General features: G+C 52.9%; 2 protein-coding genes across 2 annotated transcripts; one reads left to right on the top strand and one right to left on the bottom strand.

Annotated features, from left to right (window-relative positions):
* Positions 1-778: 778 nt before the first annotated feature.
* Positions 779-7,339, bottom strand: LOC34619484 (protein SEY1 homolog). The gene is made up of 20 exons (XM_026338622.1): positions 7,260-7,339; positions 6,616-6,713; positions 5,960-6,341; positions 5,567-5,628; positions 5,346-5,407; positions 5,052-5,170; positions 4,838-4,919; positions 4,407-4,611; positions 4,180-4,252; positions 3,880-3,966; positions 3,703-3,742; positions 3,519-3,568; positions 3,205-3,326; positions 2,879-2,946; positions 2,705-2,756; positions 2,352-2,595; positions 1,930-2,039; positions 1,204-1,739; positions 976-1,049; positions 779-836 (listed from the first exon to the last, which is right to left on the bottom strand). The coding sequence occupies exons 1-20, from the start codon at positions 7,316-7,318 to the stop codon at positions 779-781; spliced, it is 2,583 nt and encodes an 860-aa protein (XP_026194407.1). The 5' UTR covers positions 7,319-7,339.
* A 1,655-nt stretch (positions 7,340-8,994) lies between these two features.
* Positions 8,995-14,038, top strand: LOC34619483. The gene is made up of 10 exons (XM_026338621.1): positions 8,995-9,216; positions 9,381-9,506; positions 9,593-10,265; positions 10,362-10,802; positions 11,064-11,155; positions 11,453-12,160; positions 12,361-12,578; positions 12,712-12,874; positions 13,047-13,506; positions 13,686-14,038. The coding sequence occupies exons 1-10, from the start codon at positions 8,995-8,997 to the stop codon at positions 14,036-14,038; spliced, it is 3,456 nt and encodes a 1,151-aa protein (XP_026194406.1).
* The last annotated feature ends 2,064 nt before the right edge of the window (positions 14,039-16,102 follow it).

The following is a 16,102-nucleotide window of genomic DNA, read 5'->3' as shown; positions in this document are numbered from 1 at the left end:
GTCCTTTTAAATGAAGAACCCTGGCGTGCAGGAACACCCAGCACGATCTCTACTGGGGTGTGGAGACAAGGTCTTGTGACAATGCTAGTAAGCCCACTCATTGATCTAACAGTTGGAACTGCGCTACTTCCTTACATAAAGTACAGAGCTATAACTCCAAACTATGTGCTTTCATTCTACTGGTCGTACATAGGAAATCACGCCGATTGGCTACCAACTTTGTGTATCTACTGGGGGGGGATGTAAAATCAGCAGTACAGACAGCTATCTCTATTGGCCGGCCCAGCTAGTGCAAACATCCGAGCCAGATATTCACTCTGTCTGGTATAGGTGTACATTTATCCTTGCAACTACTTCTAGCAGTGCACCACTACCTGTACGGATTGAAGCACGAAGCCCTTTGAAGAGAGACTCAAAGCATCAGCAGAGAAGCAGTGCCACAGAGGTCGTGAGTCAAGAAATATTCTTTTCACACAACTATGTTGTGGGCAGCTTTTAAATTCTTATTGATGCCATGTTTCATGTGGCTGTAATATTATAGATCTATACATGTTGATCCAGGGGTGATCACATTCTACCCACGCAAATAAAACATGCACAACTGGAGATAATAGTCTTCCACTGGGAAATAAAACGAATCCGGGCGAAGAAGCGGTCAAGAGGCCGCCCGCCCTCAACGTAGCTACGCTTTCTTGGATAAGGGTAAATGGCACCGAGTGCAGCGGTAGCCGCAGACGTTGCAAATGCTACACTGGCGAGGTGTACACCTCCGCTGGATTCAAGAGTGGCTATGCTTAGCAGCCCTCTCCTTGAGCGCCGCCACTTCATTAGGCGTCCTGAGGGGCATACAGCACATACCACAACCATGCATTCATACCTTGCCGGGCACTTACGCAAGATAGCTGTACAGCACGCAAGCTCGCTAGCTCGCAACTACGCTAGTTGGCTACACAACTGCATACAATACGAACGTACTGTTGAGAACTCTCTTTTACGCTGGCCCCTTCACGAGGAGACAGCACAACACCCCGTCCTGCAAGGCCACTGGGCTGCAGCAACCAACCCACAGCAAAAGTAGCAGCATTCAAGGGGTAATGCCTTCACGAAGTGATGCGCTCATTCCTTCTACGCGAAAGAACAGTGACAGCGAGACACACACGAAGCTACAAGGATAAAGACCACGTGCTGCGACCACAACCTTACATCCATCATGTCCGTCACCGTCTTGAGAAGTCCGTGCAGAAAGGGCTGCAGCAGCAACCGAATGAGCTGCACTGCGTGCCTCGCTCCGTGTGTCGCGACTTCCACCTGACCACTCATGAAGACCCCTGCTACTAGGAGTAAAGCCATGAACAGCAACGGTAGGGCTAGCCAGTTTCTTGTCATGAAAGAAAAAACCATAGCTATCTCGTTCCAGCCAAGGCACACCAACAACAACCACCCCCACATAGGCACAGACCGCCATGATGCGCTGCTACCGCAACGCTGTTGCAATAGCTGAGCCTCCCGACACTGCTGCTGCATCGCTGCAACGGCTTTTCTCTGAATGGTTTGCGCCGATATAGGGTCAATCAGTGGCCGGTAGTAGGCAGCAGGCATGGGTTTCCTGTCTTTGTCATCCTCTCCATCCGTGTCTACCGCTCTCTCTGCCATATCTTCTGACTCCTCATGCGCCTCAAGCGTCACTGTAGTAAGACTCAAACGCTCGAGTTGCACCTCACGAAGGGTTGGTATAAGGGCTGCACAACGCGTAAGCCGACAATAGACAAACACGGTACCACACGGGCATCATGACCCCCTTTGGTCGGCAAGAGAGACACGTATTACACTCGCGATCGCTGTTGGATCATCCCAAAATACAAGACGTCGTGCCCATAAGTGAGCCCCCATCGCGAACACAATACTCCGAAAGCAAGTAGAGAGACGCACCAAGTGCCTGGGTCTTGGCAGTTAGAAATAGCGACTGCAGCTTTTCGGCCGAAACCAGTTCCCAACGCCGAGGGTGATCGTCGTCATCATAGGAAAACAGCGAAGAGAAACTGGAGGACGGAAACAGAGTCGGAGTAGAAGAAAGAAAGGGCCTCGTAAGGCATCCAATGCCGCAGTGGGATGTGAAAAGGGTGCCGATACACGAGTCCACAGCAACGCACAGCCACCGAAAGAGACACGCATGAACTCCAGCGATAGACATGCTCAAGAGAAAAAATTCAAAAGGCACAAAATAACGCATCGGGCAGAGTACACCTCGAGATGGTCGAGGAGGTGGTAGGGGCTTAGGCAATAAATAGCATGCAGCAACCGGCAAAAGTTGGGGGAAAGGCGCATTAAAACAGAACAAGACATAATCTTACCGCTCCAGGATATAGACATGGAGACCACCAACCAGTTTTGAAAGGCAGATCCTCAATTGCCAGAGAGCCAACAGGCGGCAGCGAATTGCGAACTCCGCTGCCGCTGCCTCTGCTACTGCTGCATCTCCATCCGGAATATCCGCAGCAAGCCCCCGTCCAGCAGCGGCAAACTGGGCAGCGCACAACGTTGCGCTTGTTGCAGCACGCCCCCTGCACGCCTCCCAGAAGTTATGGGGTGTAAAATCTGAGAACATTTAAGAAGCACACGAATGTGAGGCTGCTGATTCGCGTTCTCCGTTCACCGCTATGCCGATTAGGGCTGTGCCACGGAGCGAGGAGCAAGACTAACGCACTTCGAGTGGTGAGGTGAGCGTCAATGCCAGTAAAACTGTCAGCGCATTTCTCCTGTCCACACAGCACACCAAATGCAGAGTAGTAAGTCAGAAACGTGGCGCCCGAACGCTGCGCTTCAACTCTTACAGTCACACAAAAAGAGACTCGCACAGCAATTACGAGCTGGGCCGCACCGCAATCGCCTCATCGAGAGCTTTTTGCTGGGTTTCACGGATGGCTTCTACCTCCTGATGCATCTCCACTGAGCAGAAAACAAAAGTCACGCGCGACACACCAAAAGGAGCACATCTGATGATGGATTTACCGTTTCACCAGGAGTTCCACCACAGCTTGTCGCGTGAAGCGAATGACGCCCGTTAATTCATCAAAAATGCAAACATTCCTGACGGAATTGCGGTCTAAAGGTTTTGTAACTAAATAGCACGAATGGAGGTCAACCGACGGCGAAGGCGTATCGAGCAGATGCAGATGAAAATAGAATCGGAGCGACGGTCCTCACCTTGGAGCGCATCGGCGATGAGGTTACTCGGGAAATGGAGGTGCTCGCCCCCTTCCAATCGAATGCTGCGTTCCTCGCTAAATGCGAGAAAATCCGCTGCTGCAGCGGCCACTGCTGCGGCGCTGCAGCGAGCAAAGAAAGATACCAGAGCATCGGCATGGACCTGAACACGTGCTGGGAATGACCAAAAGAGCCCATGGTGCAACAGATGCTCAGGCACAACCACAAGCCTCTGAATAGCAGCAAAATCAGAACGCTACATTGCTGGCAGTTTAGGCACACAAGGAGGTGGCGCTGTCAGAGTCGTAACAGACCTCCTCTTGTTGAAAGCCGCCCATGCCTCCAGCATGGACTCCCCCCGTGCCTGCGTCAACGAAAACAGGCTATTCCACTGCTTGTCGCCAAGCGATTCGAGTTTCTACACCATACTGCCTTGTGTGCCTGCTGCCTTCTTCTTGTCCATCAAGCCTCCTGCTGAGGATTGTGCTAAGCCCTCACCGAGACTGCGGTGTCGCGCGCGTCCTTGGTGTAGGCCTCTCTTTTGGGGGCAGCAGACACATTGACAGCGCATGGCAGGAAGCATGAGCGCACTCATACAAGAGTAGCAGCATGCAGACTCTCTAAAGGATGGTGGGGGCTGCACCGAATGCATCATGAGGGCAACATAACTGCTACCTGAGTGCGTCTTTATGCCTCCTTGCAATGGTCTCTCGAGCCTCTGTGAGCTGAGCATCTACCATGGGCTTGAGGACAACAGCGATGCTGTAGCAGAAAAGAATACGTCAGTCATGGCCAAGGGGTTTAAAAGCCGACTCGCTTTCCAGATTTTCCCCAAAACAAAACACCGCCTTACACTGCCAGAAGCCCGCACACACAGGCCCCCACGCAACTGCAACAAAGCCAGTGACAGCCGCAAAAAAAGTAACCATCCATGAGTTCCCACAACAACTGAAAGACAGAAGAGGCCAGCCCCACGCGTCAATTAGCTCCGCCTTCACGCTGGTACAGATCTTCTCTTGGTATCGCGCAGCCTGCGATAGGTACTGAGCTGCAGCAGCAACAGCACGATATGCAAGCAGCCACAGCCCTTCGACTCAACACCGCCCATTTAAAATTATTCCAGCACTTCAATAGATCCATAGTTACAAAATATAGACGCGGATACACCAACGGGCTTGCCACGCGCAGACGAGCTACCACACCCAGTGCATCCTTGGCAATGGATTCCATGCTGCCCGATATCGCTGCTGCGTTTGCCGCAGTCGGCTTAGGGTAGTTCTGCTGAAGTACTGCAGCGCGTGAAGTCGCTGCCTGCAGGGCCTCTCGCTTCAGGTCCTGGCATCTGTAAATCGCAAGCATCTCCTTCTGGTTGGGAATATCCAGATGCGACTGTTGCTTTATCGTCTCCTGTGATGGTTCAGCAACGAATACGGCAATCACAGAGGACGAGCAAATTAAGTTCCGTGAGCCGTAAGATGGGTTTGTGTGTGTCTGTGTGTTTGTGCGCTGCCGCCATTGATGCCCACACCACCTCATTCGCCTTCGAAAATCAATTGTGCCACCCTCGCGGTGTACAGGGGTGCACAAACTGCTGCATGTCTTCATACACTTGATGCGACAGCTGACTTCTTACCCAGATGCTCCTCGCATAGGCGCCGAAACCATCTGCTGGAATCTTGCGCGTGTACGACTTGGGGCTGAAAGCTTCTGCCCATCTGTGGAACATACAGGCACTAGCAGGCAACCCGACGGACTCGTTGTACCAAGACGCTGATGCACCGGCACTGTTTTTAGCTTGCCAAAGACATGCTAGAGGGCTGAATCCAGCATTCGTGCCAGTTCAGTACCTCTCTCGTAGGCTGCATACGCCCTTTTCGAATTCAGCAGGGGCCAGCAACTTGTGGGCAAGACCGAAAACCTCCACCGTGAAAAAATCTGCAGCGGAGGAGTCTGCAACAGAATCCGGCTGAAGCACACAGAAGCACAAGCGCTTCGAGGGTTGCTGTTGCCAGTTCGATTGTCGCCGTCGTGCAGGCGTCCCACGTGAAGTCATCTCTAGCAAGTATGCAGCAAGATGTGCGAGTCGACCAGCTTCGCAGCAGCATAACACTGGGCGCCAGGAAGCGTTGCAGCAGCAGCACCTTTTGGATTTCTGCCCAAATTTTGTTGACATAGTCCTTCTCGATTTTTTCTCTCATGACGTCTGCAAGTGCAAAAGAACGGCGCAACAGGGCACAAGCGGTAGGCACAGACCCCCAAAATCACATTGTTTCTCTCAAGATTTCCATTGACTGCGATATCCGTACAACAGCAGCCCGTGATGTGACCCTGCAACAACAGATATGCGACTCCAGCAACCCACCCTCAGGCACTATAGACGGCGCCCAATCGCGAACAACAAAGAGCAGAATCGTCTTGGGAGCGCTGCGAGAAATGACACACACAGAATGAATGAGCGGCCAGATAATGCCAAATCATTACATAAGGTCGGTGGAATACGAACTGGAAAACAGAGTGCAAGAAAAGGAGAACGGGAGGAAAAAGTAGAGCATGAAACCCGCCCCATAATCGCGAGTTTCATCCTCACATTGGGCTCCTACAAGGGCAACAAATGGATGAAAGCACAGAAGCCATGCAAGTGCACGCTGCAAGCTTCCAGCTATACCGCAACACAGCGGGTGTCTCCAGCATACCAACCCCCAGGGAGCAGCTCAATGGCCAGCAGGTGTGGGTGTATCAACAGGGCATAACGCACTCATCTTGGTGCATGAAAAGCTCTAGATTTGCCTCCATGACAGTTTTAAGGAGGCCAAACCCCGATCCCGTATGACAACCGAGAGCTGCACAGCTGATGTTCACCAACAGGCAGTCCGCAAGGGCCAAGGCGAAGAGCGAAAAGAAGTTCTCATAAGTTTGTCGCCGCTCTCCTCGTTCACGGGAATCTAAACCCTCGACATCTAGCAACAATACAGGGCGGTCCAGACTCGAACTAGTGTCTTTCCCCGCTTCGTCGCCGATGCCAATATTCCTGCCAAGATGATCACGGCCTATCCAAAGCCCCTTTGTGGTCTGGCTGTAACCTTTCAGCGCGTCCATCACTTGGAAATTGCAGCCAAACAACGCATTCATGAGCGTACCTGCGCATACATTGCAAGAACGGCAAATCAAGCAGCCACACGCACGCTGTCACATGACAACACGCACCATGCCATGAATCCGTCCCTGTGTCAGGAGGAGGGGGGAGGCAGCAAAAAGCTCAGCAGGAAAAGCTGCCAACAGGAAAAATTTACTGGACGGTGTGTTAATCGGCGCTGCACAGAAGCGGCCACAGCAAGGGCATCATTCAAAATCCCCCAGTCGTTATCAGAAACGGAAGCACTGCCGTAGGAAGTAATCAAGGCTACTACTGACTTTTCCCGCTGCTCTGTGAGCCAAGAATGGTTATGACGTTGTAGTTGAAGCCCACATCTGCCAAACCCTGATCTTGCATCCACCGTTCAAGATCAGCACTGTGCGCAGCGCAGAAACACCAGCCCCTCCAATCACAACGTGAAAAACACATCTGAAGGCTGTTAGCGATCTCAAGAAGGGTGGGGATGCAAAAAACGCACATACGGAGTGGCGGCTGCGCGCGTCAGGAAGACGCCAATTTCTGCTGATGCTTTAAAAGCATCGCGTCGCAGCTTCCACTCTTCCAAGTCGAGCACTCTCAGCCCTTCTCATATCCTCCTATGCATTTGTACCGCTGCAGCACGTCGCGCTGCGATAGCCACTGCTTCGCTAATGAGCAATGCCACAGCCTGTGCCTAACGCTTTGACCACCCTCCACGATCTGTGGCTGCTTTCTAGCATGTGCCTACACCCCAACTGCCACCATCGCTTCCGTGGAGTAATAAACAACAAAGAAACTACATCAATGCAGGCAGAGAGGCTGCTGAGTGGAGGGGGAAGGACCACTGCAGGATGTACAGCGCGCCCCGATGCCACTGAGCAGCCAACAGGCAACAGCGTACAAAACGTCGGGAGCAAAAGTGTATCAGCAACAAACGTCTTACGTCATCTCTCCGTCATAGTCAATGAGCTGAACGAGATCGCTATCTGAGGGAGTCGCCATCTTCTGCCCTTCCTGCTGCTGCTGCTCGGGCTGCAGGCTTGCTGCAAAGTGATGTGACTTCTGTTGACACCTCTCTGCCTCCTGTCAGTATGCTGCTTGCCGGCTGCTTGGGCCTTGCCCAGCCTCTGTCTAACGACAAGCACGCACAAGTAGCAACTGCTGCCACCCTTTTGCAATGACGTGTGTGATGAAGACGCTACTCCTGGTGCTCTCGCAACACTGAGTGACCCCGTGCCTGTTTTGTGGCGGGCACCCCTAAGGTGGCTGCAGAGCCGAAGCTGAAAATGTGCAGTGTAGTCTCCGCTTCAGTTGTTGCAGGTGGTGCTGCGCCTGGTTGCCTGCTTGCTGTTGCTGCGTTCAACTTGTGGCTTGTTGAATGAGCTAAGAAAATGGACGAGGCGGGCACAAACTTATGATTTGTTAATACGCCGTGTAAAAGACTGCTCCTGCAGCGCCAGGGAACGGCTCGAGGGGCGTTCCGTCGGTTCCAGCTCACAAACTGATCCGAAACCAAGCGAAAAACCTGCAGCTGCTGGTATTCCTTCTGCTCTTGGTCTTGTCTCTGCTCCTACAACGGATGGTACTGTGTGTCTGTGGCTGCACCGCCTGCATCCTCAGATCGGAATATAGCGGCTTCAGCAGCAGCGGCTTCCACGACCACTGCTGTTGCTTGTGTGGCTGCGGCGAACCCGTTCTCGTCGTAATGGCAGGTATTTCTGTGGAGCTGAACGTACGATCGGTGCATTTTGCACACTTTTGACTCCACGGAATGTAAAGAGCTTTGTCTTTTCGTCTGGCACATTCAAGGTTTCTACGCCTGCTACTGCCGCCTGTTATGATCACCAAACGCTACGGCAGCGGTAACATAGAAGTACCCAAAAGAGGTTTGAGGGCCGTAGTTTGTCCCTCAACACATTAATTGGCTCATTATGCCACAGAATACAGGCAGAGTCTGGGGTATCTGCTGAATTGCGCCTGTCTGCCCTCCTGAAACCTTGGCGCGGTCGTAGGTACGCCGCTGTGGACACTCGGCAGTTGAATATATCCGCTCCAGCATTCAAATTCCCTCATCTTTATCTAGTCGTGTTATTCCAGGTGGTTGCGGCATCAATTTTGTGTTCTTGAGCGTGGTTACAGCAGCTCGACCGTCACCCCCTGTTCGTGGTAGTTGTCGAGCCCGAAGCGCCTGCAGAGCAAGGAAGCCTCTCTTCGTTTTTCAGCCTCAACCATAGCATGACCGGAGCGATTTCAGCTGCACCTAGGTCTTCCCTGACGCTTGCCATATTCCTACCCCGTTGTGGTGCATGCTATGCTGTGGCCAAGAGTACTGGGCTATGTATTGCAGCGACGGATGCAGGAGAGGACCCTAGATCCCTCTACTTGACATTCGCAACGCTACAAGGCCCACTCCCAACTGCTGCGAAATACCATTCATACTCCATTCTATAGGTCATTGAAAATCCTTTCGAGGTCATGTCCTTGCAGCAATGCCACCGTTGTGCAGTCTTCTGTTGGCTCTGATTCTGCTGCCCATCGCCCTTGTCGTATTTGTAGTGTTGCTGCTTCTGCTCTTTCTGGCGCTCATTCTGGCTGGTATTTGCGGCTGCGTGGGACTTCTCCTTAAGCCCTTAGACAGGGACTTGGCCAATTATTTGTACCACCTGCCGTATGGGGGCATGCGCAAAGCCGGTGCAACCGTCAACCGAGCAGCTGGGGGAGCTTGCGAATCGAAAAGAGTTCCTGTTAGATACAGCTCTGGGAGAGGGGAACCCGTGGTTCCAGGGACGAGCAGTACCGTGCCGCGAGTTGTGGCAGCGAAGACTTCAACAGCTACAACAACAACCGCTGTAGAACCTCCAGCCGTTGTGTCGGCTACAGAACCCACTTCGCTTAGAGAAGTAAACTGTCGCACCAGCGCTGGAATCACGCAACAGCACTATCAACAATCAAGGGAACCCAGTCCAGCCTGCTCTCGAATGGCCTGCGAAACCGTTTAAACGCAGAACGCGTCGCTACAGTCTCACCAACAGCGTGGTACATGCTCCTGAAACACGATCCAAAGCTGTATCATGCCTATCAGTATCGCGGCAACGCTACTGGCGTCACTACAGCTGGAGCAGCACCGACGACAGACTGCTCCCTGTTCCTGGCCTCCGCAGCGTGGTTGGGTGTAGGGGCATCTCTGGAAGTGCAGCAGTAGCCTAGCATGTGCAGTTGTACCTGCTACAGAATCTGCCACAGGGGGTCATGAAAAACAAACACGGGCTTCATCAGGGTGTCATTTGTGGAGAAGGCGAGGACGCCCCCTCATACGATCCTCCAAGTGCGGAGGGTGTTGTAACTGCGGCTCCTGCATCTGCAGCCGCAATGGCAGCAGCTCAGTCCGCAGCCTCACTAGAAGCAGCTGATGCAGCAGCAGAGGCAAATGTGCTTGCGGAAGAAGCGAAAGCTGCTGATGCAGCAGCAGAGGCAGGTGTGCTCCCAGATGAAGCAGAAGCGTCCCCATTAGTGAAGGCCGAAACTGAAGCCACAAGCGCTGCGCCCTTCGAAGCAAGCGGAGAGTCTGGTAGTAAGAGGCTTTCTCCGGATTCAGACGGATGTCGAGCGTCAGATGAAGACAGCTCAAAGGGAACAGAATGCGCTGGTGGAGAAGCAGCTGCGGCAGCAGGAGTAGTAGCCGGAGAGGACACTTCATGGTGGCCCTTGTGGCTCTCAGACTGGCACGTATTGCCGCTCAACAGGCTTGCCACGCTCATCCTGGAAACGCTTGTGTCTGGCAGCGTGGCGCTGGAACCGGCGGGCAGCAAACGTGGCAGCCCGCGCAGCAGTAGCAGCAAAGGCAGCAGCAAAAGAGACAGCAGCGTTGAGTCTTCTTTGATAGAGAAAAAGCAGCGTTCTGAGCAGACGGGCGACGCGCGGCAAGGGCGCAGGTCAATCAACGAAGAAGGTATGCAAGAAACGCACATGTATTTCCTGTTGCTTTCGCTCTGCTATTGCGTTGCATCTGTGGACTATGTTCTGCACTGTCATTGGGTTCGCTTAGGGGGGGGGACTGATTCTTCGTCGGAAGGGACAGTCGAGTCATGTTGCAGTTGCTGCAGCAGCAATCTTTGCACTGGCAGCGACAGCGACGGCGGCCATGCACTCTTGCTGAGTTTTAGAAGCCTCAGGAGATTCCACAGCAGGGCACAGAGATTGCAGCGCAGCCGATTAGCGCATCAGCGACTCCTGCGGAAGTCCTCTACACAGCGCACGGAGTCTACGATTTCCGCTGCTTGCAGCCACAGGAAGGGCAGCAGCAGTGCAATACGCTTCTTCAGTAAAGACAGCCACAGGGATTCAAGCCTCCCGAACGAGGACCAGGCGCATGCGGACAGCAGGAACGCGCTGCAGCCGCAACACCCAAGCGTGACGCCCTCCCTAGAAAATTGGATGGGGACGCTTGGCCTCGAATTCGCTCCCCTCGAACAGCTCATCATACCCGGTAACCAGTGCAAGACAGCATCGTCCTTTCTAAGGCGACTAACAGCTCTGCGCGCCGATGAGCAGCGGTCCCATAGACAGGAGAACGTAGCCTGTATACACGAGAATCCTGGCAGCGAGACTTCTAAAGAACTCTGCCTACCAGCGAGCTCCCACAGAGGGACATGGGGACGGTGGTGCATATGCAGGTGGAAGCAGATCAGGAGAAATACGAAAGCCTGAAGTCACCCCTTCACAGTGCTCTGCGTTCGGGGTGCTGCAGCGACACACAATAGCGCATCGTGGCGTGTTGCGCATTTGAACGAGCAGCAGGCCTATTATTGCCGGCTTGTGCAGGTCTGGGTCAGTTGTCAGGTACAGCAACTCCTAGACTTGCCGACGCGTGGATGCTGCTGTTGCCTATTGTTGCCATCAAGAGCTGCAACTCTTCATGAATGGACGCCTTTGGGAATGGGAATTTTATTGCTGCTCGCTCGTATCCTCATTCAAGTCCCATAGGAGCACGAACGGTGTGTGTATTTGCATGTGTGTGTATCTGTGTGTATTTGTATGTGTGTGTATGTGTTTATGTGTGTATCTGTGTGTATGTATGTGTAAGTGTCTATGTGTATGTGTGTGTCCAATATGCGCATTCCTTCGTTTCTTGTGCAGCAACTGAGCATCTATGAGCAACTGCGCCGAGGCATACGGTGGCTGGACTTGCGCTGCTGTAAAAGCCTTGAAGCAGTGACTGTGCCTCCGCGTATGCGACGGCGAGTCCGTCATCGGAAGGTGGGCATTGCTCCTCTAGCGCGGTATGTTTCGACTCACCATCCCCCTTCCGACGTTTTGGGGAGTGGGCCTAGCGGCAGCAGGTACGGCAGCGTAAAGAACATGCTCGAACAGCCGCCAGCAGAAGCCAGTAGCTTGGATAATTTAAAGCCCTCAGAACGACCCCAAGCCCTCGCAGCAGTTGCGTCTTCGCGCGTTTTCTCGCCGAGCTGTAGAACTCCCCGAAGGGACAGACACCAGCATGCCGGACCGCAGAGAACACAGAAAAAGCAGCTAGGGGGAGAAGCGGGTGAAGCAGAGGAGTTAGCGACGCAGCAAGAGCGCCGAAATCAACAGATATCCTTGCTCGTCGACGAAGAAGCAAGCAGCCAACCCTCGCATCGGCATCACCATCACCACTCGAAGCGCCTTGGCCACGGGCATTCGGATCCTGCCTCAGCTGGAACGCCTGCAGCAGCACACAGAGACCATGCCCTTGCAACTGGAGCACGTCGGGTAGCAGTTGCTCGCGAATTGGAGCAAGCGGGGGCTTCTAAGCACCAGGCAATCCCCTACTGCGCACACGGAGGCGTGCTCACTGTCCCCTTGGTAGGTTACTTGTAGATGTCGATCTACCTTCTCCACTCCACGAGTTTCGCGGCTGCTAGTGCTTGGCTATGGCCCTCTCGAGTACACGTGAACATAGGCGAATCTTTTGTTCCACTTACGGGATTTCGCTGGCAGCTCGCCTAGCCTGAAGCCTCTTAGGGTACTTAAATCGTGGTTGCCTTCTTGCCTTTTGGGTGCAGATGCGCGTGTTGGAGGAAGTGCGCTTGTTTCTCGTTGCCCATCCAACCGAAGTCGTTTTTTTGAGCTGTGTGCCGGACGAGGGCGTTATTGGAGAGACATTCTGCAGGCTGAAGGACATCCCCGCCACTGAGGTGTACTTTTGCGTCGCCTCCTCGCTAGGAGACTTCTTGGGTCCTAGTCTCGAGGAGGGCGTGAGCCTCTCTGCACTTGTCAAGAGGTGACAGAGATCCTGTGCCGCTGCTTTCACTTCCGGCGACTCCGCAATCAGTCGGCTGGAGCATCAAGGCTCCACGGTGTGCTGCGGATGTCAGCTGACTCTTGATTTTGTGGTGCTGTATGTTGCGCGTCAGAGGACAACGCGTCATTTTGCTATGGTCTCATCAAGAGCGATGCCTCCCAGACGACGTGGCGTTTCCATGCGAAAAAGGGCCGGACTGTCCTTGCAGAACAGCTAGTGAGGGGCGTTGCTGTTACGCCTCTCTAGCGGCAGACTGGGTCCAACGCGTTCGTCCGGTGAGATGCGACGTTGCTGAATCATCTGCTTTTTCGTGCTTGCCGCGGGCGTTCCAGGCTGGCCGCTTGCTTAGCTCAATTCTTCCGTCCCTTCGTGACGCCGAGCGTTTCACATTTCCTTCGAAGGATGACCCTTTCTGTCGTCCTTTCGGTTCTCGACTTGCTGTCTCAGGTCTTTAGCGCAGCCAATCGTTCAGGAGACACCGAAGGCTTCTTCCCGGATGGCCACCAAGAGTCATTGACAGAGGGCATGGGGGTTTCTACGGCTTCGTCCTCTGGAAGCGCCAGTACTTTTGCAGACAGCATCAAGGCCAGTCGTCTCGGCAGTAAGGCAGCACTAGAAGCAACACGCGCGATTCCAGAAGCTACACCGGGTTTCTTAGCAGGTAGGAACATGGGGCGCAACGTGGTGACGTCATTCGTTCCGTCGCCGTTTAGAGCCGGTAGTTCGCGACTCTTCAAGTCGTACTATCGCACGGGCACGCTCCATCCTGAAGAACTCATCGTGAATCTACTGCGCTGGACTTCTGAGGAGCAGCGGACGGTGGCTGTGCAGCGTCGACATGAAGCTAGGGGCGCGCTAACATTTGAAAACAACCAGAGACGGCCCATCACATTTCGAATGCTTTGCGGTCAGGCTTTAGGACGACCTTGAGTCATGCAGTACTCCCGTTGATGGGCCTCTAATCTGTTAGGCTGTGAGAAATCGTGAACCGGCCACTAGAGCGTCTGACGCATATGTAGACCAACACAAGAGCTGAAAACGACGGCGTGGGTGCAGGGTGTTTGAGCTGTTTGTGCGTCCGTACAGGGGAAGTCACAGCGCCTCGTAAGTTCGCTGAACTACCGTTTATTAAGTATTGGTTCGGCCAGGGTGTTGCCGCTTGGAAGGAAAAACCTACAGGCATCAAAACAGCAGCTTTTGAAGCCAACAATTTGCTCCTCAATACCCTTCTGCGACCGCTTCTACAGCAAATCCACGATTGGGATGCCACCCGCATACACAGCCAGAGTAATGACGATGCCACCAGTACAACCGGGACCGAAGGAGCACGGAACCCACTGCAGTATATCAATGTCTTTTCACACGACTTTGCGGACAGACGCATTATATCCATGTTGCTGCGGATTAATTGTGCGTTGCACTGTAACCTTGGCGAATAGACTGCTTTATGAATGCCAGCGGCCACACAGCGCAGTGTTCTTTCCGCCTTTACTGCAGCAGCTGTCGCATGTTGCCACCAAAGCAGTAGCAGCCACATTGTGAATCAGTGAGGTCTAGAATAACGTTCCCGTATAAACTGAGCAGTGGAGCACAGCGGGAAATGTCTCCATTGCCTATCTTCATGGCTCCGCTCAACGCCGGCATCAACAGGTGCAATTGAGTGGGTTCTGTTCCTTCTTCTATCCTTGTCGGCGCGCTCAGGGGCCTTCAAATTGTTTGCCTTATGTGTATCTGTATCGCACAAAGGCGTAGCATGCCACTAGGTCTTAGTTCCTTCGAAGGGTTGATATAAGTTAGTCACCGCTTGGCCGGGCCCCACATTCTGGCGTGCTAAACCATCTGGCCCAGCTTGTGATTCGTAAATTCCCGAGGCTACCTGTGTGCTTCTATCCCTGTCTTCCGTGTATTCTTAATATCAACTCTCGTCTGTAAATGCAGCGTACTGTACGCCCTTGAGGGTGTGCCTCTCTACTTGATGTACATGAAATCAATCCATACAGCTACTGGTCTACTATAGGAGGCGAAGTTTTTTCTTGTTCGTAAGTCGTTAAATCAACTGAGAATGTTTTCTTAAAAGCATTTAGGTTTTTCAGTGGCGCAGGAGATGCTGCTGCTGGTATGCTGTCGCCCGCAGAGGGGCGTTTTTGCTGCTCTTCTCCATGGATACGCGAATGTGGGGAAGTCTATCCATGCTCAAGGAGCATCTCTGAAACGACTTAGTTGAGGTAGTTGCAGAATGCACATTGGTGTGCCAAGATACTAGTTTGAAGAGGATCCACACATGAATTCTTATCCATTTTAGGTCTGCTGGCCGCAGTTGCTGGTGTATACGGTGTGACGAAGTTTCAGATGTTTACCTTGGGCCCTTTGTAGAAGTTCACAGGGTAGGAGCTCCAGCATAGTAATGATGAGAGAATGAAACATAGCCTGTGGCAAGCCGGATGGCACAACGGTATGAGGAGAAAAGGAGGCAAGACAACTATTCGACCACTGACCGCCTATTCCTCAACGTTAATCGAACACCCAGATATTGCGAAAAATCGGACGAGGAGCACATGCAAAATTTTTGTCGCGGAGTTTCATGCTATTTGGTTCTATGCAGCTTTGAAGCTGGAGAACAGCCTAGACCATTTGCCAAGCTTAAAATCATTAGGTGCTACTGAAAACGGCGGCACGTTGCGCACTATAGTCAGCTAGTCTACATTCAAAAAAATTTCCCTCACTAATAATCCTCCAAAATACAAACACAAGTAAGCCAACTCCGCAACTCCCTGCTAATACTCAGCTATTTGTTGCCGAGTACCGTTTATTTTAACACAAAGGAGCCATGTGTATATGCGCCTTAAGCGCTGTGTGCAGCTTGCTGTAGAATCTTGGAACAGTTCGAGTGTGTAGCTACGCGAGGCTCAGCTGTTGTCGTTCCCTCGTATGCGGAAGACTTACGGACGCGGGCAGGGCAAAGAGGAGGGTCTATCAAAGAAACACTCAGTAACTTCCCACCATTGTTTTTGGATCTGCTGTCTCCTCAGGCCTTCGAGGTAGCCTTACCGCTTGTGGCACACGGTCCGAATCAGCTATTCCCCACTCATCCATGGGCTGAGAATGCAGTGACTGTCTATCATTGGGTAGCTAGCGCTATTCATACGTAGGTTGACAACTGCCGTGACGTGGCAAACGGCCTTGGGGCCCAGCAAGCAAAGTGGGCAGTACCCATTAGTTGAGAAGGGCTCTGCGTTAGCAGATGTGGTGACTAACTCCTTCCGATGGTCGCAGCCAGTTGAACCGTGTGCGCTGTAGTGGAGCTGGCTGGGATGCAGGCACGGACTTCGAGCGGCTATTCATGGTTGTCAGTCCCAGCAAGCGAAGAGGGGGGCAGGGAATGAACACATCGGACAACGCAGGCTGAATCTTAGTGGATCGTAGGACAAGCCTACTCTCACACTTACAATACCTGGTTGCGCCAAAGTCGTCTGCAATGGATGTAGCGCTCCAGATGTAGGAAA

Source organism: Cyclospora cayetanensis, unplaced genomic scaffold (assembly GCF_002999335.1).
Source record: "Cyclospora cayetanensis isolate NF1_C8 unplaced genomic scaffold, CcayRef3 CcayRef3_contig_285, whole genome shotgun sequence".
Taxonomy (NCBI): Eukaryota; Apicomplexa; class Conoidasida; order Eucoccidiorida; family Eimeriidae; genus Cyclospora; species Cyclospora cayetanensis.
This window is presented reverse-complemented; position numbering and strand designations above follow the sequence as displayed.